General features: G+C 53.0%; 1 protein-coding gene across 1 annotated transcript in view; it reads right to left on the bottom strand.

The window, feature by feature from the left end:
- EPHB1 (EPH receptor B1) overlaps positions 1-25,687 on the bottom strand; it is a 77,853-nt gene that overhangs the window by 5,637 nt on the left and 46,529 nt on the right. Inside the window, exons 4-16 of the mRNA XM_039696900.1 lie at positions 23,710-23,865; positions 20,307-20,642; positions 18,900-19,081; positions 17,087-17,249; positions 14,761-14,869; positions 14,499-14,563; positions 10,603-10,725; positions 9,288-9,535; positions 8,773-8,988; positions 6,523-6,672; positions 5,813-6,006; positions 5,223-5,378; positions 3,236-4,565 (exon numbers count right to left, since the gene is read on the bottom strand). Of these exons, the coding sequence (XP_039552834.1) occupies positions 4,457-4,565; positions 5,223-5,378; positions 5,813-6,006; positions 6,523-6,672; positions 8,773-8,988; positions 9,288-9,535; positions 10,603-10,725; positions 14,499-14,563; positions 14,761-14,869; positions 17,087-17,249; positions 18,900-19,081; positions 20,307-20,642; positions 23,710-23,865 (2,207 nt within the window). The 3' untranslated portion in view covers positions 3,236-4,456. The remainder of the gene's footprint in view (positions 1-3,235; positions 4,566-5,222; positions 5,379-5,812; positions 6,007-6,522; positions 6,673-8,772; positions 8,989-9,287; positions 9,536-10,602; positions 10,726-14,498; positions 14,564-14,760; positions 14,870-17,086; positions 17,250-18,899; positions 19,082-20,306; positions 20,643-23,709; positions 23,866-25,687) is intronic.

Raw genomic sequence — 25,687 nt, 5'->3', positions numbered from 1 at the left:
TTGAGGTTTTTACAGTTGCCATAGAAATGGAGAGAAGGAGCTGATGACTGCACAGCACAAAGTGAAAGGCCAGGACCAGGGGTGAGGGTGAGGTGGGCTCACCCGGGCACGCAGCCACATCCATGCATGGATATTCATGTGGGATGCAGCCAAAGGAGCAAGGCACTGTGCTGAGCTTCACTCACGAGCAGTGGAAGGGGTCAGGATCCAACCCGTGGGGTCCACCAGCAATGGGCCCCTCCCAGCACTTCCATGTGCCACAGGAACCCATCAGGACCCTGTGTGATGGAGCCCAGTCCAGGGAAAAGGCCTGTGCAGCTGGTCCTCTTTGATCCAAAACTCCTTTTTCTTCCCTTTAAACCATAACTCTGCAGGGAGAAAACAGCTTCTGAGCCAGCCCTTCTCCTCTGTAATCAAAGAAAGGAAGTCCAACACCAACCAGAGTGGATCAGAAGATGTGAAACTGGAGTGTTCATCTTTAGACCAAGGAAGAGGCTCTTGCCAGAATAGGAGCAACAGAGCAGGATCAAAGAGGTGCCACCCTGGTCAAGGGGAGAGTCTCTTCCTTGGCATCTGACAAAGGAAAAGGAGGAGCAGGTCAAACACAACGATGTTGCCATGGCCAGGCAGGGATAGCACTGTTACTTCCAGAGGGAAAGGCTTCACAGTTTGGAAAACTGCTTTTATGTGGAAGAAAGGCCTCTAAAGTAACAGAACGATCTGTCAGAAATCACCTGAAATTTTTATGCAGTTTTCCAATAAAAAGCAAAAATCAAACATTACTATTTTGGACTTTCCCCTTTGTTTTCCACTAACAGACTGATGGCCTTTCATCAAATGTTCTGGTTGCGATGAAACAACTTTTATTGAAAGGCGAGGGAACAGGTGGCCCTCCCTCAAGTATCACGTAGACAGCAACTCCCTTGGCCCATGATGGCTCTTTGCTGTAGGGATTTGTTTGAGCCCAGCTGCACTCTTTGCTGCAGGCTGGAGCAGCACCAGTCTGCTGCTGGGCTCTTGCATGACCCTGGAGGGGACACATACAGGTCCCAGCACAAGGCCAGGATGTGGGGACAGCTGGTTAGGAGTGGTGGCATATGGGAATCATCTGCTCTGACACAGCTCGGGAGACATCAGGTGTTGGACAGCTGGGAAAGGGCAACAGAATGGAAAGGCCACCAGCCCTGGCAATGCCCAGGAGCACTGCTGGTGGCCCAGAGCCAAGGAGCATCATCCCTGGGAAACTGAATCAAGAGGGTCTTGGCATCTCTGATAGCACCTGAGCACCCAGCCAGCCTGTTTGATCCCTCAGGGGTACTTGGCCTGCTGGGTGGGATGGGCAGGACTGAATGATTCACATTTCATATTCACAATGAAATCTCCTCAAGCTGTGCCAGCGAAGGTTCAAGTTGGACACCAAGATGAACTTCTTCACTGAAGGAATGATTAAACATTGGAATGTTTGAAGAATTTCTTCACTGAAGGAATGACTAAACATTGGACTGGGAGGTGGTGGAAGGCCCATCCTTTGAGGTGTTGATGGAACGGTGGACGTGGCATTCAGTTCTCAGGACTGGTTGACAGGGATCAGTCACAGGTTGGACTCAATGGTCTCAGAGATCCATTCTCACCCCATGACACTGTGGTTCTGCATGAAAGGGTTTACACTAAACCAGGGTTACCACGGTGTGCTGGGGCAGGGACAGCACCGAGCAGGCGGCAGCAGCTGCCTCGCAGGTGCTCGCAGGGCTGGCAACAGCAGCAGGGGAGCCATAAAGGTGCAGTATTGATATTTAGCCTGTGTGGCTGTCACTCGTTCCTTTAAACGCCTTTAGCTTCCTTCTAATAAAAGAGAAATCATAAAAAAACCCACAAAGGGCCCTTCAGTGCCAGCGAATACCAATGTGGCGGGGCGGCGCATTAGCATGCGCGGCGCCCGCTCCATCTGCATGTTGTGTTCCGTGTGACAACATCCCAGAATACAGATTTGGGCCGCCAGCATCCCGAGAGGTATTAGCAATCGTCTATCAGACAGGAAGAGGAGCAGTCCCTGCTGTTGTAAACAAGGGGGGGTTTTCTCTGCCTCTTTCTCTGGGGGGAGTTCAGTGAATTGAAACAAGCTCATTCCTGCATCTTGTTAGTTCCTGTTCTTCAGCAGAGCACGGGTCACCTGCCTTGGGCAATGGAAGAAGAAAATCTGGAGGTGCAGAGAGCACCCCAAAGGGTCCTTCACCTGCTGGTGGGATGAACCATGAGCATGAACATGCTCCTCATGAACAACCATGAACTGAGCATATGCTCCTCAAGGATACATGGAAGTCCACCCAGCCACAGAGGGCCCCAACAGCCCCAACACAGGAGGGACAGTGTTCCCACTCAGGAGATGTGGACAGGTGCTGGCAGCAAGCAGAGCACAGGCTTCTCTCCTTGTGTTCAGTTGCAGCAAGCAAATCTCCAGGCACAGAAGGGAATATGATGGGGCAGATGGACATGGAGCAATCCCATGGTGTAGTTGGATATGGGCAGCCCCACGGCAAAGAGACGTGGGGAAAAACCACAGCCCAGGTGGGCGTGAGCCATCCTCACAGCACTGATGGACACAGGACATCACCTTGGCACAGACAGACACGGGCTGAGAAGTAAAGCAGCCCCTATAACACAGCTGGACATGGGGCATCCCTGTGGCTCAGGAACACGCCCAGGACATGGATGGATGGAGGACATCCCCATGGCACAAGCAGATGTGGAGTATTGCCATGGTGGGGATGGAAGAGTGAGAGGGACAGAGGGTGAGGAGGACAGGGGATCTCCGTGTACGTATGAGCCACCACACCACCAAATCCCAGCTGGGGCCTGCAGCCCCTGAGGCACAGCCAGCCTGTGCCATGCGGCACAGCGCCAGCGAGAGCGCGGTGATGGATCATTGCAACTCGCACACAGCCCTCTAAGTAAAAGCCTTATTAAGAGTTCATTCGTTTTATAAACTCCTGGCGCGATCCGCAGGGGAAGTCAGATGGCCCAGCCTTACAATATTCTGGGTAAACACTGACACGTGTTGGGCAATTTTAACCGGATCAATTTGCCTAGGAGACCAATGGAGGAACCAAAAGAAAAGAATAATAAAGATTAAATTAAATATGGGGAAACATCCACTGGGAGGGGCTATAAAGAAGAGCAGAAAAATACAGAGTGGGATGGATAGATGGACAGAGACGCACACAATACTCACACCTACCTCTGAAGCCATGAAACCTAAGTCCATAAATCAATATCAAAATCCTTAGGTCCACAAGATGGGGGAAAAAAGTCCTCCATAGCCATCTTCCAGACATCACCGAGGCCCTGGAGGCCTGAGCAGTCCATTTCCCAGAGCATCTCTCCTCCTCCAGCAGCCACCAACCCAGTCACAGCCACGCGGTGGCTCCTCCAGTCCCGTCCCATCCCCACCGCGCCGGCCGGCCCTTGGCATCCTCCTCCCCACGTGCAGGATGCTTCCTTCATCACCAGGTGCTTCCAGGCTGCCTCCTGCCCCTGGGGGCTGTGGGTACAAGCCCTGGCCCCTGGGCAGGGACCGGCCGGCCGCTGGTCTTCGGTCACGGACGAGCAGCGAGTCCACGGAAGGTTGACAACATACACAGGCGCACGAGCGCGCACACACACACGGGAACATCTCTTTCCATTTTCCAGGATGGAGAGTTTGTTTGTGGTTTTTTTTTTAATCCTTTTTTTCCTTTTTGCAAAAAAAATGCAAGCAAAAGAGAAAAAAAAAACCAAAACCCAAGGTTTTCTATTGAAGGTACATCTCTTCTTCAATATGAAGACATTAACTGGATTGAGTCGGATCCCCCATGCAGTGGTCAGTGAAGTCCTTTGGTAGTTGCCGAAGCGGCACCCGGGTGGGATGGCAGGGAGCTGCAGAGACATCTGAGGACACTTCCACCCAGTCCGTGAGCAGAGAGGGGAGCAGGGTGAGCTGGGAGGGCCGGGGCAGGGAGGATGGGCAAAAGAAGAAAAAGGAAGGTGGTTCCTCTGGACAGGATGCTCCATTTTGTGCCTCTCCCCTCCCCAACAGCCCCTTCCTCCTTCTCAGTTTTGACCACTGCTCACTGGTGGTGGGATTGGAGTCTGGTCTCTAGGGTTTGGGTTTGCTTCCCCAACGCACATTGGTTTGTCTTCATTGTTTTTTTATGATTTCTTTTGTTTTGCTTTGCTTTTTAAATATATGATTTGTACATATTTATACGTATTTATACGCTGTCCCCCACGACATTGGTAAGTGTGCTTCTGTTGGTGAGGAACGGAAGTCACCACTCAGAGGTGAGTCCCAGGAACATCCTTGGGCTGCAGTCGCAGTCCCCAGGCAGCAGCAGCTCCTCTCCCAGCGCTGCCCTACCTCAGTTCCTCCCCTCCCACCTCTGCACGTCCTCCCCGGCCCCTCCCCACGGAACAAGGGACGTCATGCCATCGAGGTCGGAGACTGGCTCATCTGTACTCGCATGGACTGCACGCTGTTCAGGATCTTCTTCTGGTGCCCAGCCAAAGTCACCCCTATTCTCAGGAGGTCTCTGGAAGACAGACAGACAGAGGAAGAGGAAGGTCAGTGAGGGTGGTGAACCTGTTTTGCTAAGGGACCTGTTGCTAAGGGACCTTATCACTCTCTACACCTTCCTGAAGGGTGGTTTTATTCAGAGGGGGTTGGTCTTTTACACCAGGCAGCACTCACAGAACCAGAGGACACAATCTCAAGCTGTGTCAAGGGAAATACAGATTGGATATTAGGAAGAAGTTTTTTACAGAAAGGGTGACAAAATGCTGGAATGGTCTGCCCAGGAAGGTGGTGGAGTTGCTATCCCTGGATGTGTTTAAGAAAAGACTGGATGTCTTAAAGATGGCTCTCAGTGCCACGGTTTAGTTGAGGAGTTAGGGCATGGGTTGGATTCAATGATCTTTAAGGTCTCTTCTAACCTAGTCATTCTGTGAATTCTGGAGGTAAGCTCAGCTGGAACATCCACAGAGCCCAAGCATGGCCCCATGAGCATCAATGGGTCTGAGAGCAGAGAGACACCCACACATTGACCCCCAAATAGTCAATGTGGCCACCTCCAGACTCTGGGTGTCCAGTTTAAGGGATGCTCACACCTGTCCTTGGCCTGAACTGACCTCCCAACCTCCCCAGCTGGGCAGCACCCTGCTTTTGGTCAGCCCTGGCATGTCCAACTCACTCGGATGTCATCTGGGCCACCAGCTGCAGAGAGGTGAAGCCAGCAGTCAGGAAGCTGTCCCGGTACTGGCTCATCTTCACAGCGCTCAGCCAGTCATCTACTGAGGTAAAGGCAGTGAAGTCGGGGATGGAGCGGTCGAGGAGGGGCTGAGAAGGCCTGAAACAGGACACACCGCTGGGGACAAGCCTGGCTGGCACCAAGGGGCTGCCCTGCCTGAGCCCAGCCAGCACAGGGACACAACCCCCAATCCACCCCCGGTATCCCTGTGCTCCCCCCAGCACACCCCCATGGGAACACTGCCATGCCAAGCAGTGCTTTGCAAGCTCACACGCTGTATTCCAGCTGCAGGAGCCACAGGGTCAGCAGAGCAGCCACCACACCCAAATGGTCGCAGACCATAAAGAATCAATAGCCAAGAATTATTGCTGTTGCTTGGCTGAAAACTGCGTGTCCTTTGTCTGACTGTCAGGCAGAGTGAAGACAGAACCCCCCTGCCCCCTTCTAAGGATTTATGAACTCTCGAGCCGCGCGGGGAGCCTTTCCCCTGGCGTGGGACGGTGGCAGGGAGCATCCCCGCGCCCTGCACTCACACAGCGGTGATGGTCGCCACAGTTTTGAGGCTTGCCGGGTTGCGGATCATTTTGTCCAGGGTGTTGACGATCTCGGTGAAGCGCGGGCGGGTGTTGCGGTCCTTCTGCCAGCAGTCCAGCATCAGCTGGTGCAGGGCGGCCGGGCAGTCCATGGGCGGGGGCAGCCGGTAGTCCTGCTCGATGGCGTTGATGACCTGAGGATGGATGAGGATGGATGAGCCAGGGGGAAGGTGGATGAAGGAGTCGGGGGGCTCCCTGAGCTGCTTGTGCAGGCAGAGGGGCTGCAGGCAGCCGGGAAGGGACGGCCTGGCTGATCAGCAGCCGAGGAGCGGGAGGAGCCGGGTGCTCTCCGAGGTTAATCTCCGCTCTGATGCTCCGCGGCTGCAGTTCCTCCCAGCGGAGAGCTGCCACTCATTATCTCGGCGGATCTCGCCCGAGTACAGCAGTCACACTTCCAAAGCTCCTTCCCTGCTCGTAAACCCTCTGAACATTTTCAAAGGCCCTGCAGCTTGCTGAAGTCCAATTACCAGCCCACTGGCTTTTCTTTCCAATTTTCCTCCTTGCATCCTCTCACTCACCAGCCTGTTTTATCTCCAAACTGAGTGCTCCCGAGGCTCCAGGAAGGGGCAGAGAGCCCTTCAAGCAGGGATTTCTTTTGGGAATGAGCACCCCCTGGCCCCCAGAGCAGTGTGGATGACCCCAGTGCTTACATCTTGGTTGGACATGTCCCAGTAGGGCCTCTCCCCGAACGACATCACCTCCCACATGACGATGCCGTAGCTCCAGACGTCGCTGGCCGAGGTGAACTTGCGGTAGGCGATGGCCTCCGGTGCTGTCCACCTGACAGGGATCTTCCCCCCCTAAAGAAAAAGGGACTTCAGCTGAGAAACATCTCCCTAGGCAGAGGAGGCTGGATGCCCTCAAGCCAGGGCCACCCCACACACCCCAAGCCATGGGTCCCTGGGGACCCCCCCAAGGAGTGCACAGGGGGAACCTGATGGGACAAGGAGGGCAGGAGCCAAAAACAACTGCAGGAATGTATCTTGTACCTGCCTGAAATGGTTTAGCTGAACAAACAAATGGGTTTATCCAAGGATTTACCCCACTGACTGACCCCATCCCACTCCAGCCTCCCTGCAGGACCCAGCACATCAGTGGCCTGTCCCCAGGTCCCTTCCCAGGGAGTCACCAGGTGACAAAGCTAAGCACAACTGGGCTAGTGCTTGTCACAGGTGAGGAGCCACAGGTATCTCCATCCCTTGGCCTTCAATGGAAACAAGGTTGAACTAAAAGCACCTTCCACAGATTTATCTGGGCTCCCACAGCTGCCAGAAGGTCCTTCCAGCCCTACTTTTGGAGTGGAAGGCAAAAGCAAAACACCTTTAAAACCCAATGGAAAGCACTGGTGTAGGAAAGTGCCTTTGGCAGAGAGCTCCTCATTTCTCCCAAAGGCTCAAAATCAGGCTCAGCATCTCAAGCCACCCACCAAGCCAGGGCAGGACCCAGGGCCAAAGGCCATGCCAAGGGCACAGGGATGTGAGGAGGGGCAGCACACACAGAGGGATTGCTCCCTGGGAAAGCTCCATAAAATAACCACAAAAAAAGCCAAGGGATGAGGAAAACCACAGACACACAGAGGAATTTTCTGGGGGCAGGACTGCACTGTGAATCGTTTAGCACAATCATTTTCCATAGCCTTGTCGAGGACGCGTCAGCCGCTCTTGAAGGATGAATGGCAAAAAATTTGATTTGAATAACTACAAATGGAGAAATTAACTGCTAGGTTGTTTTTCCTGCCTTTTCCCCAGAGCGAAAAGCCTGCTGTGGGAGGCAGAGTGATGCAATCGCAGGCACAGCATCACTTCCCAGCTGCCGGGGAGATCTATTATGGCCTAAATTAAATAAAAACACAGATGAGATAATCTCTTTTTATCTCTGAAGGTGGGGAAAAGACTAATTCATGCCTCATCTCAGCAGCTACTGCTGGGGTCTTTGAAGGAAAAATAAAAGCTGGGTGTCTGCTCAAAGGCTGCTGCCTGCAGGAAGGATTTGGGCAGGGAGAGGGGCAGGTCTGGGGGGAACAGGAACATCCCATTGAGCAGGGGAGGGACAGTGAGGGGCTGCAACTGGGCCAAAACACTGAGTCAGCCTTAAAGGCATGTGCCTGGCTTTCCCATTTTGGCAGCTGGAGCCAGCCCTGGCACTTGGGCACAGCTCAGCAGCCCAAGGAACTGCTTTGGCAGGAGCTGGTGCAGCCTCGTGCCGGCACCCACAGCACACTCCTCTATTAATCCATTAGATGAGGCCAGCGAGCCTCATCCCTCTCCCTTCTGATCATCCTTAACACCTCTCAGGGGCTCACAAGCAGGACAATGGCCATGGTGGGGAGCTGGAGGTCCCCTGGGGTAGCCAGGAGCAGGGGGAGAAGAGAGCTGCCATTACCCACAAAGGAGTTAATTAAGGAGGAGAAGGATGGCTGAGGAATGGCAGAGCCCCTGTTAGGCTTGGCTCTTTAATTTATGCTTGGAACAAGTTTCCAGCAGGAAAAAGCAGACCAGACCTGGAGCGCTGGGGGAAGAGGAGTTAAAACACCATCACTGTGCTGCCAGGAGTTGCTATGATCTCCCTGCCTCCCCTTCCTGTCTCTCCAGGGACTCCTCTGTGCACCTTTCCTCCACAGAGGAGAGGGAAGAGGCTTATCTGTAAGCTGCAGAAGGCAGAACCGTGCTTAGGGAGGAGGGAGGTGGAAAACTTCAAAAAAGGAGAAAGTTAAAGGATGGGAAAGAATAATTTGTGGAAACTACAGCCAGGACCTCTGGATCATGAGCTTTTGTGGTGGGAACACTCATGAGGTACTCCCACCCATGGCAGACTGTACACCCAGCACCCTTCTCCCAGGTTCAGCAGGTGCAGGACACAGGGAACACCAGGCAGGAGAACATCCTGTGGGAGGTACCTACCAAGGAGCTGGTGTAGGTGGGGTCAGAGGTATCGTCCTGCAGGTAGCGCGAGAGGCCAAAGTCAGACACTTTGCACACCAGGTTGCTGTTGACCAGGATGTTCCTGGCAGCCAGATCTCGATGCACATAATTCATCTCTGCCAGGTACTTCATCCCAGCAGCAATCCCTCTGAGCATTCCCACCAGCTGGATCACTGTGAACTGCCCATCGTTTTGCTGCAAGCACAAAGAGCAGGCACTGGGGTGAGCATGCAGACCCCACAGTGGAACCAGGGCCACTCACTCTGACCTCAGGAGGATGCTGCACCTCCCCAGAGGACTCCAGCTGCCCTGTCTGATTACAGCAGAGGTAAGCACCCCAAAAGACACATTTTGGAGATGTATGGCACACTCCAGTCAACTCCCAAACTGAGCAAACAGGATTCACAAATGGGACACCAACATCTTCTAAATCCCACAGCCCACGTGGGGCATCACTGCCAGGTGCCAGGGAGATCCACAGTGGCCTGAATTACCCGCAGGAAGGAGTCCAAGGCGCCGTTCTCCATGAACTCTGTGATGATCATGACGGGGCGGCTCTTGGTGACCACCCCCTCGAGGCGGATGATGTTGGGGTGGTCAAACTGCCCCATGATGCTGGCCTCGCTCAGGAAATCGCGCCGCTGCTTCTCCGAGTAGCCAGCCTTCAGCGTCTTGATGGCCACGTAGATCTCCCGCTTGCCTGGCAGCTTCAGGCGCCCCTTGTACACCTCTCCAAACTCCCCTGCGAGCACAAGGTGGAAGCATTCAGGTTGGAAAAGACCTCCAAGATCACTGAGCTCAACCTTTGATCAGTCAACACCAGAGCTACCACCTCCTCCTCTTCCTCCTCCACACTAAACATTGCAAAGAGCAAGGAGTCTTTGCCCAGCTGAGAAATGGCAGCCAATTCACACTTCAACAATGCTCTCCTCTACAAACCTGCCCACCTGTCCTCTTTAAAAGGGCCAATGTCTGCTACTGGGGACATGTTTAGGTTTGCAAACTTCCTCAAGGTGACAGAACCCAACATCAACACAGGCAGAGGCTGCAGCCACCTGTGCAAACCCCCACAAGGATTTGCAGGCAAAGTGCATCCACATTTAAGGACTACCTCAAATATCAGGTGTCGGTGTTGTTAATCTCAGCTGCCTTTCTGAACATCACATACCATGGGGTGGGAAATAATTGGGCTGTTTACATTGCTGCTCTCTGATTTAAAATACAGAGAATGCAGGAGGGCTCACCAGAGCAAAATTTGCCTGTGGAGGGATTATATTAAAGCCATGTTTGCAGCCACTTTGCCTTGATGAGCAGCAAAGGGCAGGTGATACATTGCTGAACTTGATCCCAAACAAACTGACTCATTGCTTCCTCACAGCTTCCCCTCCCTATCTTCTCACTTTCTCCTCAAGGAGTATGACACAGTTATTTAAAAATGGCAATAAAACAGCACAGATGACACACACACACGCATGTGTGTGTATATATACATATGTAGGGGAGTACGGCACAGACTAGAGTGAGGTCGAGCTTTTCTTGTTATCTCATGGAAAAGCCACATGGAAAATCCCAAGAGGCCCCATGGTCAGCCAGTGAATGCATTCCTGGAGCCTTTCCCTCCTCAGGGGAACTTTGAAAGCATGAAACAACCTCATGTCCACACAAACCCAGGAAAGCCTGATGTTTCAAGGTTTCATTGAGGCTTTCTGCATGTGCTCCCCCACAAAGTTGCTCCAGGTGGGTGTGCAGCCACAGAGGAGCAGCAGAGAGGGCAGGGAAGGATGGGCAGCAGGACACAGAGAGACCCACCTGCCCCAATGACTTCTTCAATCTTCACAAAGGACACGTCGATCTCCTTGGCGAACTCTCGGACGGCTTCGTTGGGATCCTCGTAGGTGAAGGGGTCGATGTAGATCTTCATCCCTGGAGACCCTTGCCACAGGGAAGACAGGAACCACAGCCAAAGGGAGAGAGTTACAGAAACAGAGTTCATAGAATTGTTTGAGTTGGAAGGAGCTCAAAGTTTACTCCATACCATCCCTCATGAGCAGGGACACCTTCCACTAAACCACTTTGCTCCCAGCCCTATCCAACCCAGCCTTGAACAATGCCAGGTACAGAGGATCCCCACATCTCTGGGCAGCCTGGAAAACCAAGAGCAGTTGTACTATGGCCAAGAACTGGAACCCTTCTCTACTCACACACTCCACTAAGTGGCTGCTATCACTGTTCTCACCTATTATCATGCCCTTCAGGCCACCAATTCACCCAATATCTCCCCTCCATTCCTCTACCATTATCCTTCCTCCATCTCCTCCACGGCAGTGGGAGCAGTTACAGACCTGAACTACAGCGTGCTGGCTTTACAGTGAAGGCTTTACGAGGCTCCACGCGTTAGTGAAGAAATATTTATTTACCCAAAAAGGCCTCTGATGGCTTTGTGGCGGCAACTAAATTGACAGAGTGCAGCAATTATAACCAACAACCGGTGTGGATCCGTGAAATACGGCTTGGCCGGACGCCGGGACACGCGCGCGGTCCCTCGCGGGGGGCAGCGTGTGGTCACAGGATCTGGCCACGCTGCAGGGACATGCAGAAAGTGGGCTCTTGCCCTTTTCCAAGGGGGAAAAAACAAAAACAGGTCCCCAGATTTCCCAAATGGGTTTGCAGGTGTCATGTTTGGATGGCAGGGGCTTACAGAGCTGCCAAGGGCACGGTGGTGAGGCACAGTGAGGACACAGGGCTCAGCTGGACACCAGTGCTGTAGTGCCACTCAAAAGGGACCTGCAACGGGCTGTGGTGTCCCCCTGAGGAGGTCAGCTTTCTGCGCTATTTCTCACCCAAAAAGGGGACTGTGCATGGCATAGCAGCCCCTCAAGGTCATCTCTAGGAGAGACCAGGAGGAACATCACTGCCCGGTCCCCTCCCCAAGGTACTTCACCCTTATAGGCTGTTAATCCCTTATAGGGATTAACAGCCCTCAGTTACACTGTTCAGGACCTTTCTAAGGCCATGATCCCATCACACTAGTGCTTCCCAGAGTCCCTCCAGAGATGGCATACAGATGGATGCAGGGACCACAGCAACACCTCTGCACCGGGAATCTAAATCAGCTCCCAGCTGTGAAATAATTCAGGAAGACGCATGAAAGCCTCACAGTGGGCACTGCTGGTGCCAAAAAGCCACCAGGGAAGAGCTGTGGGGCATCAAGGACTCAGGAAGAACCAGGCAGGAGCATCCTCACCCCCAAAAGGGGCCTTTGGGGTAGAACTTCTGCACCTCAGAGGAAGGGGAGGCTGCAATGAAGCCATCTGTGCATCTCCCACTTCATAAATCCCTTTATGGCTCTGTCTCATACACTTTAACTGCCCCATAAATTCTTTTACAAGAGCAGCTGATGCTCCAGCCAGGATTACAAAGGGATTTACAGGATCGTAACGGAGACTAGCTCACTGATCAAAATATTGAAAGAATAGAGGAGAAAACAATGCCCAAGTTTCCTGTTCCCTGTCAACACAGGCTGGTTGTCAAACACCCTCTGACGTGTCCATAGAGCTCAGTAATCACCAGGATGAGATCCCCCCTTATCCCAAATGAGGGATTCGGCACCTAAATCCACTCCAACATCAGCCCCCAGTTTATCATTCCCACACCAGCAAAAGCTGGGTGAAATTCCAGGTACTGGAATGCACCACCAAAGGCACCCATGGTGAGCCCACCTGCAAAGGGCTTTGTGCTCTTAAAATCATCCCAAGAATCCTGAAAATTGGATTAAGCCATTTTTCACTACTGCAGACATGGGCAATTTTTTTATCACTCTTCAGAAGTTGAAGCACTCTGCACCACGACCCTGACTCCAGTGGCCAATTCCTTCTGGCATCACACTTCCTGGGCAATAAATATCATGGGGACAGACAAAAACCCTTCCTGCTGAATTGCTGGGGCTTGAATAGAGTTATTTTCTCCTATTTCCCCAATCTCAAAGCTCCCAGTGAAGCAACAGAAGGGATAAACCACAAAAAAATTACACCCCAAGAGACCCCATCTCACCCCAAAATCCACTTGGAGCACTCTGCCAGCAGCAGGTGGTCCCAGGGGGCTGCTGGAGGATGGCAGAGCTGTGCTGGGAGGCTGTAATTGCTGTGCCACTGAACACATGGTGATTTGTTCCAGAGGATGCTCTCATTACTCCATTAGTTGCTCACCACAAATTTCCCACCTGTTTTGCTCCAGCCTCTGCACTGCCCAGAGGCTCACTAACCTTGAGAGGGTATTGCTGGCACCCTGGATTTCTGACACCAGTCATCACAGCCCCCAGGTTTAGAAACACAGGACAGGCACATGCTGCAATTCCTTCCCCACCTAGGTTAAGCATCCTGAATTTTGGGGTGCTTGGAGCCAGCTAGGGATGCATATATAGCAGGGAATGCTTCAACACAGGGAGAAAATGTGAAAAATCAGTCTGTTTGCAGCCTGATGTGAGTTTATCCATCAGGCATCAAATTAACCTTGCCCTGCCCCCCACAGTGCAGCAATGTGGAGAAAAGAGGGAGGAAAAGCACAGGCCTGTCATCACCCACTGATGTTTGGAAAACAGTTCATTGTTTGCCAGGAGGTTCAGGACCCCCTAAAGTGCTGCCACCACGTTGGGAGGGTTCAGTGTGATGCCAAGAGGGTCTAAAGAGATCCAGTGTGCTTTGCTTTCTTGGCTGGGCTCTCCTGCTTATCTCCACTCCCTCTCCAGCTCTCTCCAGCCCTCCTGTTCTTCTCAGCCAGGCCAAATGCTCCATCCCCATTCCTCCCCTCTGCTCCCTGCCTTCCCCACCCATCCTTCCTCCATCCCTGCATCCCACACCCCTTTACCCCAGGGAGGCACCCAGGACCAAGATGGTTCTTCCCACAAGCAAATTGCACCTGGAAAGCAACTCTAGGAGAGTGTAAATGGGATTTACATCCCTCAGGGATGGGGCATGGAACTGGTGGACACCAGGAAAATCCTGCCCCCCAAAGCTGCTGCTTTGCTGCTTTATTTTCATTTGCAGTGCTGGAAGGGCACCAAAGCAGACATTGCACATAAATATATCAGGAATTAATTCTGGTGCACAGTTCCACCAGCCACAGAGGTCTCCTAGGAAAAGCTCAGGCTCTCCTAATTGTTTTCTAAGGGAATCAGCAGCCCAAAGCCAGTTAAACATTCCCAGTCACTGGCTGCACATCCTTCCCAGAGCAAGGTACAGAACAAGCATCAGCCACATAGACAGGACAGCAGCAGTGCCAGCAACCCCAGCCATGCTCCCAAAATCCAGAATCCCTCTAACAGCTCAGCATCAGTCCAGACCCAGCAGAGCCCATGGCAGGAGGTCAGGAGCTCACCTTCCCTTTGAACACCACCTTTCTCCCTTCTTTCCTCCTTGGGGAGTCTTCACAGCATCCTCTCCCCATCCCTTGTCCCCTGCATCCCCCCTGCCCCTGACATACCCCCAAATCCCTCCTGGTACTCTTCTTTTCCACCCACAGTGCTGCACCACTGCCCTCCCCACACCCTGACAGACACATGTGGACATCTCCACTCCACCCTCTGTCCTGTCCACCTGCCATGGGGGCTCCCACACCTCCCAGTCCCCCTAGGAAGGGCAGGAGTGGGGCAATGCTGGGTGCAGGTTTGGGAGCATCTCCCGTCTGCTTTTCCCACTTTCCCTGCTCACCTCTGCCGGTGCTGTAGTGCTGCAGTTTGTCACTGTACACCGCCTCCTTGCTGTAGGCACGCTTCCTGGGAGAACAGGGGACACAACAGCCAGCCTTCAGCCATCAGCAGCTGCTGGAGGTCCCAAACCCTCCCCTGCCACCAACACTCCATGAGCAGTGGCATCGTGCTGCTCGCCCTGGCCACATGGGTCCCCCATTCCACCCCTCATCTGCACCTCACCACCTCCACCTTCCAGGGACAGTGATCCCACAGGGACCCACCTGCTGCAGACGATGGAAATGGCCACCAGGGAGACGATGAAGACCACGCCGGCCGCTGCGGAGCCCGCGATCAAAGGCAGCTGCTCCCTCAGCTCGGACTTGTAATCGTCTGCGAGAGAAGAGGGATGGGTCAGTCCTCCCTGGCACCTCACGGGGTGAGAGCAGCCTTTGGGAAGGGACCCCTGATCCCAAGGGTGGTGCTCCCAAGGTGGTGGGACAAGGAGACCCGGGCAGGGGATGAGCCAGTGCCATGTTGCACTGGGTAGGATTGTCAGGCTTGGCCCACACACCTTAAAGACAGGGGAGAGAAGATCCTGGAAATAACATCAGACCAATGTGCATGGGCCCAGTTTCCCAAAGAGATGAGGTTCACAAGGTGGCTTTGGCATTTCCCTTTCCTCAAGAAATTCATTTCTTGAGCAACCTAATCTATCAGAAGGTGTCTCTGCACATGGCAAGGAGTTGGAATGAGATGAGCTTTAGGGTCCCTTCCAACCTAAACCCTTTTGAGACTCTACAATTTAAACCTGTTGGCCACTTAGACCAATTCTAACATGGGGTCTCACACGTACAAAATTCCTACAAGTTGTAGGAGAACACCATTAATAACCAAGCCAGCCACAGAATGCTGTGCCAAGACTTCACCCAGATCAGACATCAGAGAGTTCACACAATTGATATCAAAGTTCATATAATGGTGAACTTTGGGAGTGAGGCTCAGGAGAACCTGGGAACCCTCGCTGCAGGTCTGCTTGTAGGTTTTAATATCTCAGCATGAGACAAGTCCTTTTGAAGAGCCATGGCACCCACAGCACCCCTTCCCCACCAAGCATCCCTTGGAACCTCCTTTGTCTGCTTAGCCACTGTATTAGCTTAGCATCTGTAGCATTCCAGAAATATCCCTCTCTCCAACTGCCCCATCGAGGTCTGCCAGGCTGTGCCAGCAGCCACACGCAAGGGTTAAAATAAAACTCATCCAAAGGAAAGCATTTAGTGCCCTTTTATCTGTATTTTCTACTCTGCAGTTAATTACTGGCAACTAGATTTATCTCTTGCATGCTGCTTAAATCCTGAGAAATTCTCATCTAACAATCAATTATTATTTAATAAGCTACACAATCCATTCTTATTAAATTTCAATTAATTGCTTATTTGAGGCAGGATTTTTCTTCTCGCTTCTCTAATCCTGAATATTTGAGGCATTGGAAGGGGGTTTATTACCATTTCCTTCCCTTTGGTCACCCAGCATGGTTTTCCTCTTCTCACCCCAGCTGGCACTCGACATGAATGCATGCTTGGGGTGACCCGTTTTAGGGAAGAAGAAGAAAAGCTTTAGGAAAGAAGAAAAGCTTTAGGAAAGACAGGCAGTGAGGCTGGGAGCCATGGATATCACACAAGCAGAGAAGGAACCACGCCAGCAGCAACAGGGAACAGGCTCTCAGCTGCCCCACGATGTAGTGGTTTTGGTTTACCAGTTTATGACTTCCTCAATTTTAAAATTTCCCTAAATTCATTAATTTCACTTCCCTAAATTTCCTCCCATTCCAAACCATGACACAGGACCTGCTTCACTCACCAACCTCTGGATAAGTCCTGAAGCTGGGATTAGGAAAACACTCCCATGAGTTAGCAGTTTCCAAAGGAAGCCAGTGTTTGTGGGAGCAGGGAAGGGCTGGGGCCAAAAGAAGCCATGAAGGTCGTGAGCTGGCTCAACACACCCCTTTGGCATGAGACATCAGCTTCCAGATGGGTCTGACCATCCCAGCTTTGCTCTGATGGCTCAGATGGACTCCAAGAATCCCAGAGTCCTTCCTCCAGGGGTCTACAACCCTCCTCCCACCCCATCACACCGTGCCAGACTCACAGCTGGTCACAGGGGCTCCTGTCCCCACAGCTCAAGGCAGCAGAGACAGAAATAAATAGCGGGGGAAAACCTGGAGCCAGGAGGTTGAGAGCAGATCGCTCCTTCCGCCAGCGGTTAACGAGACAGCGCTGTAAATCACCCGGCTCCTGCCACAGGGCTGCTGGGACACAGCTTTGTGCACACAAGCTCCTTGAATCCCACCAGACCACAAGGCTGGAGACACCACCACACCGCTGGGACAGGGCTTTATGCACACAAGCTCCTTGAATCCCAACAGAGCACGAGGGTGGAGACACTGCCATGCTGCTGGGACACAGCTTTGTGCACACAAGCTCCTTGAACCCCATCAGAGCACAAGGCTGGAGACACCACCATGCCACTGGGACAGAGCTTTGTGCAGACAAGCTCCCTGAACCCCACCAGAGCTCGAGGCTGGAGCACGGCCGTGGCACTGGCACTCACCGTCGGTGAGGGTCTGGAAGCACATCTTGCCGCTGTACTTGCCGTAGCCGGCCACGGTGCGGGCACGCACCTGCACCACGTAGACCATGCCGGGCCGCAGCCCCTCCAGCCGCGCCGTGTTGGTCTGGCTGCGCGCCATGGACGAGTTGTACTCGTTGTGGTCCTGTGGGCACCCCGAGAGAGCACCGTCAGTGGGACAGGGACAGCGGGAGGACAGTGGGAATGCAGCCCAGCTGTCCTGTGGAGGGTGGGGATACGGTTTGGATGCAGGGGGATAAGGGAGGGGCTCTGGTTCTGCTTCAGAAGTGTCCCGGACCAAGAGGATCTCACAGGAAAGGCTGGGAGAATTGGGATTGTTCAGCCCAGAGAAGGCTTTGGGGTGGCCTAATTGTGGCCTGCCAGTACCTGAAGGGAGCTACAAGAAAGACAGGAATGGACTATTTATAAGGACCTGGAGTGACAGGGCAAGAAGGAATGGCTTCTCACTGACAGAGTACACTTAGGTTGGATATTCAGAAGAGATTCTCCCCTGTAAGGGTGGGAAGGCCCTGGCACAGGGTGCCCAGAGAAACTGTGGCTCCCCCACCCCTGGAAGCATCCAAAGCCAGGCTGGATGGGGCTTGGAGCAATCTGGTCTAGTGGAAGGTGTCCCTGCCCTTGGCAGGGGGTGGAACAAGATGAGCTTCAAGGTCCCTTCATCCCAGGATGTTCTATGATTTTATGAAACAGAACCCACAAGGAACTGGGAAGGCCCCTGCAGCATGTGCCTCCCAGGCAGCCCCCTGGTCCCTCCAGAGCAGGGAGCACAGAGTAGCAGAGGGAAACAATAAGATCATCCAGAGCAAAAATAATTCATGAACAACAGATTCCTCCTCTTCAAATGATTGACGTCCTTGTGCGTTTCAGAAACATCCCACAGTTATGGAAACCTCCTGTCCCTGCCCACAGCATGGGGGTTGGAATTGAAGGATCTTTAAGGTCTCTTCCAACCCAATCCATTCTGTGATTCCACTAAACACCATAATGAGCCCTATGAGACCCTGCTCATGCAGGTTCAAGGGCAACTCTGCTGAGATCCCCAGCCCCTGCAGTCCTGCTCTGCTGGCACAGGTCCTTGGCCTAGACCTTCCTGGAAACCTCATGCTCTCCACTGTCATTTTTTACCATGTTCCCCAGTGCTTTGCTGGTAAGAGGCCGCTGGTGAGATCATCTAATTATTCATACTTAGAGGAATTCATTAGAGCTGCCGAGACGCAGGAGAGATGGAACAGCTTGGGCCGGGCACGGTTCATCGCAGAGGTTGGAAGCGTGTCCCCTGCAGGACAGGACAGCTGCCAGGGACAAGACCAGTGGCAGGCAGTGACCTGGGGCAGGGACAACCTCCATAACCTTCCCTGGTGCTCTCCAACCCCCTCCTTTCCTCCTGATGTCATCCCCATGATTCAGGTCCCTGCTCATCCTAGCAAATACCAGAGCCAAGGCTGCCACGGGCACTGAGGTGCTGGACAAATGCTGCCACGGGGAGGGAATGGCTCAGGTTGGACAGGGATCTAGTGAGAGGTGTCCTATGGTAGGGGGTGGAACTAGCTGAGCTTTAAGGTCCTTTCCAACTCAAGCTGCTCTGTGATTTTGATTCTGTGATTTAGCACATGCAGTCACAACTCACTCCCACCTTCTGGAGGCAGCTCGGGTGACCCGGTGCCTGTCCTACCTGCCCTTTCCCAGCAGAGCCTGTCTCAGAGCTCACTGCTGTTGCCCCTGCCCCTGTGCCCCAGCACCCCAGCCCCCAGGGCAGGGCTCCCCCTGGGCTCACCGGGGCCGGCCTGGAGCCCACGGTGCTGCCCACGTCGGGCGTGCAGATGCGGCTCAGCTTCTCGTAGTAGCGGATCTCGTAGTCCAGGATGATCCCATTGGGCTGCTCAGGCTGGGGCCAGGACAGCGTGATGCTCCTCATGGTGGCACTCACCTGGTGCATGATGGGCACGGTGGAGGGGGCTGCCAAGGAAGAGGGGAGAGAGGGAAAATTAATGGAGAGGGGAGGAAAAATGGCCTTGAGAGGGGGGAAATCCCCACAGCATCCCAAATCTCCCATGCCTGTGGTTGGCTTCCCCATGGGACCAGCTTAGTCATTAGCAGTGGGAAGACTGGCATCTCAGCAGCTTTATATGGAAGCAGAGCAGCAAGCCACTGAGGGAATTCTGCTATTTAAACCAACCACTCCTTTTAATTAGGGGCTTGGAAATCCTTGGTGTTCCTTCTCCCTGGGACTGCTTGCTGCAAGGATATCTCCCATGGTGGGAGAGACACAGCAAAGCTCTCCCCAGTGGGGCAAACAAAGGTTTGGTGACAGGGTCCAGCTGTGTGTGACATCACTTGATGTAACAGCCTCTCTGGTGAGCCAGCACTCAGCACCCAGGGAGCTGTGCCACAATTGCTACCCCCTGTGCTCTCAGAAATGGGATGTGGGAGCAAAAATCTGCCCACCCTGAGGACAGTGACAGGGAACCAGGGCAGGGACACCCCAGCTCAGCTTTGGCTCCAGAGAAGCTGCTGGGGCTGCTCTTAGGGGCTCTCAGGGGATGCTCTGGCACAAAGCAGGAATTCCCATTCCCTTTTTAAACCCAGATCACATGGGTTTCCATCCCTTCTGATCCTCAGTGCAGCCCAGGTCCAGTTGCCCCCTTGCCATCTGCACACCCTCTCCCCCAGCATCCCTGTTTGACCCAGAGCTGCTCATTCAGCTCCTGATGCCTGACTGGGGACAGGAAAGGGAGCAGGGGAGCCTGGAAAGGGAGACAAGAGGAAAATGATGGGAGAGGGATGTGCCAGAGGAGACAGAGCCTGGACTCAGCCCCGGGATGCTGCTCCCTCTGTGCTGTAACACATCCAGACAGTGTTTCAAGGCTGGATTCACCCCATCTTCCTGCTCCCAGCTGGGACAATTGGTGATATCCCAACTGGTGATACCATTTCATCCCCAAACAATCTAGAGGGGGACAGAAGCAGGTATCAGACAACCCTCCCACAAGCCAACTCTCACCCTGCCCAGAGCACAGGCAACCCTTCCCTACCCCCATTCCTCCTCTGCCCTTTCTCCCCACTCAGGGCTGGGAGCACCACATCCATCACACACCCTCACACCCCGGGAGCTCTTCCTTTTGGACGCAGAGCTTGCAGCAGGCAGCGGGACAGCCGAACTCCCCGGCACACCGGGACTCACCGGCCTGGTTGGTGGTGATGTTGACAGAGACGTGCTGCTGTGGGAAGGGGCTCTTGCTGGACACGCCGTTCACCGCCTGGATCTCGAAGGTGTAGGGGGTGTGAGCCCAGAGGTTGCTGATGAAGACGCGGGTGTCGGTGAGGCCCAGCTGGCGCGGCACGAAGTCCACGTTGTCGTCGCAGCGGGAGCAGGCGCGCCGGTCCGAGCGGCACTTCTTGCACACGATGTTGTAGGTGACGTCGTCCCGGCCGCCCGTCTCCCGCGGCGGGTGCCACTCCAGGATGATGGACGTCTCGTTGACGATGGAGATGACGTTGCGGGGGCCCGATGGGACGCCTGTGGGAAAGGAGAGGCACTGAGACGGGTCCTTGCCAGTCCCACGGAGGCTCCAGCACAGGAAGGACACCCCAGGGCTCTGCGCCATCCATCACCTCCTCCCTCAGGAGGGATTTTGTGTCCACAGCTTTGCTTAACTCAGGGTCAAACTACCCACACTGGCAGCACCAACCACCTGCACTGCAAACAAGTTTCCCAGATGGAGATGACAACTCCCATGCCACAAACCCACTTAAGCGTCCAAAAAAACTCCATGTGGAATGCACACAGATCCATCCATGAAGTTGGACCCATTTTAATCCCACCAGGAGATGCTGAGATAACTGCAGTGCTCACATGGAGAAGTACCTCGAGCAGATTATCCCAGCAAGAGAAAAATCACTTAGCCAGCACCATGGAGAACCAGAGAAGCAGCAGGAGAAGAAAGAGTCAAAAATGGAAAGTGGTTATTAAGGGTTCAATATCTCAAGTTGGAAACCCGGGAATTTCCCAGCATGGAGGAAAGACGGCACCATTCCATAGTTTGCAAGCAGCTCCCATGTTGGACAAGAGATGAAAATTGCATTGATCAAAGCTGCCAGGAGCCATTGCAAATGCTTCAGAGGATGGGAATTAAACGTGGCTCCGATTGCAAGCACTGCTGGATCAGGGCTGCAGTCCCTTCAGGAGGAACCCAGGAGAGCAGCACTGAGGTACAAACACACGACTACACAGACCCAGGAGAGGATTTGGGGTCAGCCAGGATAGCTCTGCAGCCAAAACCACAAAATTCAGCTGCTTGGTTATATTAAATAAGGGAAGCAAGGAATTCCTGCTGCTGGCTGGGCTGGGGGCTGCTTTTCCAAGAAAGAAAAAGCACTTTGCCATGATACAGGGAGCAATAAAAATGATGGAGGACTTGACCTGCAAGGAAGGGTTAAGAGAGAGAAGCACACTCTGTCTTGGGGAAGCCCATCCCATGGGAGCCCTCCTCATGTGCGTGTTCCAGGGAACATCGTCAGGGCTGTGGATAAATCAGCCCTGTTAAGTGGCCTGGGATGGGCTGGACAGGGACAGATTCATCAGCACCACAGTGACATGGCTGGTGGGATGGAGAGGCCATTCTGCATTGAGACACTCTGGGAGCCTCTCTAAGCTGCTGCCATGGATAACGCGGATGAAAGATTTTGTTCAAATGCTCAGAGAAATGACAGCCTTAAAAAAAATTAAGATAATAATATTCCAATCCCTTTAACCCTTTTCCTCTTTAGGAGTAAAAGCATCTGTCATGGAGCAGCCACCAGTGCAGCACCCTTGTTGGAAAGGGCTTTCCTGTACCTGAGGCACCACAGCATTGCCAGGCTGCCCCATGGTGGAGATGGCACAGGAGGGTTGTGGGGGCCACAGCAGGGGCAGCAGCAGAGAGAAGGACCTTGATTCCCCAGGGGAACAAGACTGCAGGACTCACAAAGGCTCAAAGGGATCAATATGAGTGAGTTACCCCCAAAATCTGCAACCTGTCTCACAAGCCTTAATCCAAATCCTTCCTCCATACCTTAAGCAGTTCATATCTCTTCAAGAAAGAAGGAAAAAAACCCGTATTTCTTCCTTTTCCCAGCAGCAAACTGCTGCCTCCTCAAATTCCTCCCACTTTAATTGCAGCCCCTTCCCTCCTCTGCAGGGGCCCAGGAGCTGCAGGGATCACCCTTGGAAGGGTTCCAGTCCAGGGCACAGCCAGCAGCTCCACAATGTTATGTACTCCTCTGACACAGAGAAACTTTGTGGGTGAACAGATGGCACCTCAGATTGGAGCACTACAAAATCAAGCACTGATGAGAAGAAATAAAAATCAGCAAAGAGACTTTTTTTCCCCTGTATTCCTATAGCACAGCACTGTTATAAATCAGTTATGTAATGAGGCATAATAAAGATCTGTAGGCTATCTGTAGTTGTGCAACCTGCTGAATACCTGTGTGAGAGCTCAAGTGATCCAGCAAAACACACAAATCCTTTCCTTGTTTCCTTGGTGTCCTCTTTGGGCACTTCCCAGCATGGAGGTTTTGGAGCACCCATGTGCTAAAGCTCCATGACAGGCTGGTTCAAGGGCCTGGAGTGTATCTGAGGCCTGAGTTTCCAGCAGGCTGAAGAGCACATCAGCTCTTTCCTCTCTCCTGGGCTCTTTTCCCACCAAAAGACAGGCTTGAGGACACTGCTGCCGTGCCAGGCAGCTCGGGCAGGCAGCCGAGCAGCGACGCATCGCTGAATACCAATGCTTAATGCAGCCTTCCCCTATTAAAAAATACTCCATCTGCAAGACTATGAACAAGACAGCCAGAGCAGATAACTTTAAATCCTAATTTATCCTGGGGACTATCTCCCTGCCATCACTGCTGCTGCCTAGGTGATGTATACATTCCAGAGGCTGCCATTCAGATGGGATGTGGAGCCTTGCCCACCCAGCCTGCTCTTCCTCCCATCCACAATGGGACAGGGGGAGAAAATAAAACAAACTCTACATGTGTAATATATATTATAAAATAATTCATGCTAAATGAAATTAAAAACCACAGCATTTTGTGTACTAAAACCAGTGGCAGCAACAAACAGTAAGTGATAAAGATTCAAGCACCACGAAGGCACTGTCTCCAGAGATGTATATTCCAAAGGATTTTTTGTCTGACGTGACTCTAGCAGGAGTCATTTTGACAGGCATCATCAGAAGTTTATCCCAGAAAGTTTTCACCTGACAAGATTCCAACAATTATCCACCAGTTCCGGGAAAAATGCAATAATATGCTAAAGAAGAGCCCCTTCCAAAGCCTGAAAAACTGCATAAAACAGACCCCTTGGAAATGATCTTTAGAGACCCACGGGGACTTTGGTACTATAACGCCAAATCCTCATTCTCCGCAACCCCGATCGCCTGGCTCAGAATGGAATCGCTTGTGCCTTTTTCCAGATTTATACTTTCGATTATCTAATAAATTAATTATTAATTAATTATTAAACCAGAGTACCCATTTATAATCCATTTATACGGATCGAGCCCTTGTCCTCCCTGCAGCCCCAGCCCCAGCCCGGTACTCACTGGTGCAGGCGGCGGCGGGCGGGTCGAAGTCGGCGCGGTAGTAGCCGTTGCGGCAGGCGCAGAGCGGCGACGCCTCAGCGCTGGAGCGGCTGTTCGGGGGGCACGGCACGCACAGCCCCGCGCCCTGGCTGGCCTTGAACGTCCCGGCGGGGCAGGCTGCAAGAGAGAGCACAGCAGCTGCGTCCTGAGCTCTTCCAGGACGCAGGGGACAGCAGGTGCTGTCCGTGGAATGGGGTGGAAAGGAAGGAGAGGAGACGCAGAAAAGCTGCGCGGGTGTAAATGGGGTAGCACGTTCCCATGAATCTAGGATGGCCAGAATTTGCCATGTTGGCTATGGATTATTCCTGAAGCCACTAGACAAACACTGCAACCACATGGCAACAATCTTTAGCAAGGAGGCTGCAGTAGCTGCTTTGCTCTTTACTGCTTGTACTCAGTCAGGAGGATGGCAGGGGCTGTGGGACCCCCAGCCCCAGCAGCACCCATGGGGGGACATGGGCAAGCAGGAGCAGGACAGCACTGCTGATCAGTCCCTTTCCATCAGTCACCCCCAACAGCCTGGCTCAGGTCTCACAATGCTTTTTCCACACAAAATTTAAATATTTAATTTAAAAGTCGGTGTGACACCCATGACAGTGTGTTATGGGTCCATCCTGTTCATCCCTCCAGCCTGGGGCTGGAGCTTCCCAGCCTCCGAGTTCATTCAAGCAGGAAATGGCATCTAATTCATAATAGAGAATATGTTCCAGTTACAAAGAGGGTTTAATCAGCCACAGGGGAGGTTTCATTAATCAACCATCTCGCTGCTCTGTGGAGAGAGGGCGAGGATGGAGTGACAGGGATGGGGTCCCTCATCTCCGCCCCACCCCACCCATCGTCAGCAATGGGCACTGATGAATGATGCTCATCCATCCCTGACATCCAACAAAATCTGACAGAACCAAAGGCTGCAGAAGGGAATATCTGTATTTTGGCACATGTACCCACAGGATCAGACTTCCATCCAGGCCAGGAGAGACTGCTCCTGACCTCACACCAGGGTGGTGTCCTGTCCCTGTGATGCCATCCCCCCAAGGCACAGCTCTGCAGAGAAACACCCGACGTGTCTCATAAACACGGCGATGATTGAGATAATGGAAAGTGCCTCTTAGCCCCTGTCTGCTGCATCAGGATATGAGGCATCTCCTAGCAGCCATGAAGAGGAAATTAATAGGAGCAAGCAGGAGTAACCACTTTGATGCAATTTCCTTGGGAGATAGTGGACCATCTAATCTTTATTGGAGCCCTTTAACCTGTCATTCAAAACTCATGAAGGCCTCCTGCTCACACAGCCTTCCCAGATATTAATAGATGATAGAAAAGAATAAATCAAAACAATATTTTACAATTTTATTATTCAGAAGATTCCCCCCCCCACCCCCAGCCTGAGGCACACAACTGGCTGCAATGAATTGTCTCTTTCCAGTGGCCCTGACAGCTGGGTGGGGACGTGGCATTCCAGAGGAGCCAGCCACCATCTCCCACTGCCCTTCCTCTTCTCCATCAGGGGAGGACTGCTGACTCCTCCACATCCCTCCACAGCCATCCCAAGCACGTGGCATCTTAAGGAAGCACTCAGGGCCATAATCCAGCACCTCAGGTGGTGGGCAGGGAGACACACAGGGTCACCACGCAGTCCAGAAGGTTTGAGGGGACCTTCAGGATGCTCCACAGCAGAAGGCAGAGGGATGCAGACCCTTCCCCAATACACACACAGCCCTATTCCCAAAACAGCCCAAGGAGGCACAGAGTACACAGACACACAGGGCAGGAGACAAAACCACACATGGACACCAAGGTTTTGAGTGTATCTCCAGCTCCTCAACATGTCCCAGCAGCCTCGTCCTCCCACAGGAAGGGGGAGCATCCATGACACATGCAAAGGGGGATCTGTGGGCTCTGGAGCTGCAGGATGTGTCAGAACACACCTGAAACGTGC

Source organism: Passer montanus, unplaced genomic scaffold (genome assembly GCF_014805655.1).
Source record: "Passer montanus isolate IOZ18808 unplaced genomic scaffold, ASM1480565v1 scaffold115, whole genome shotgun sequence".
NCBI lineage: Eukaryota > Metazoa > Chordata > Aves > Passeriformes > Passeridae > Passer > Passer montanus.
The sequence above is the reverse complement of the archived record's forward strand: the minus strand, read 5'-3'. Positions and strand labels throughout refer to the sequence as shown.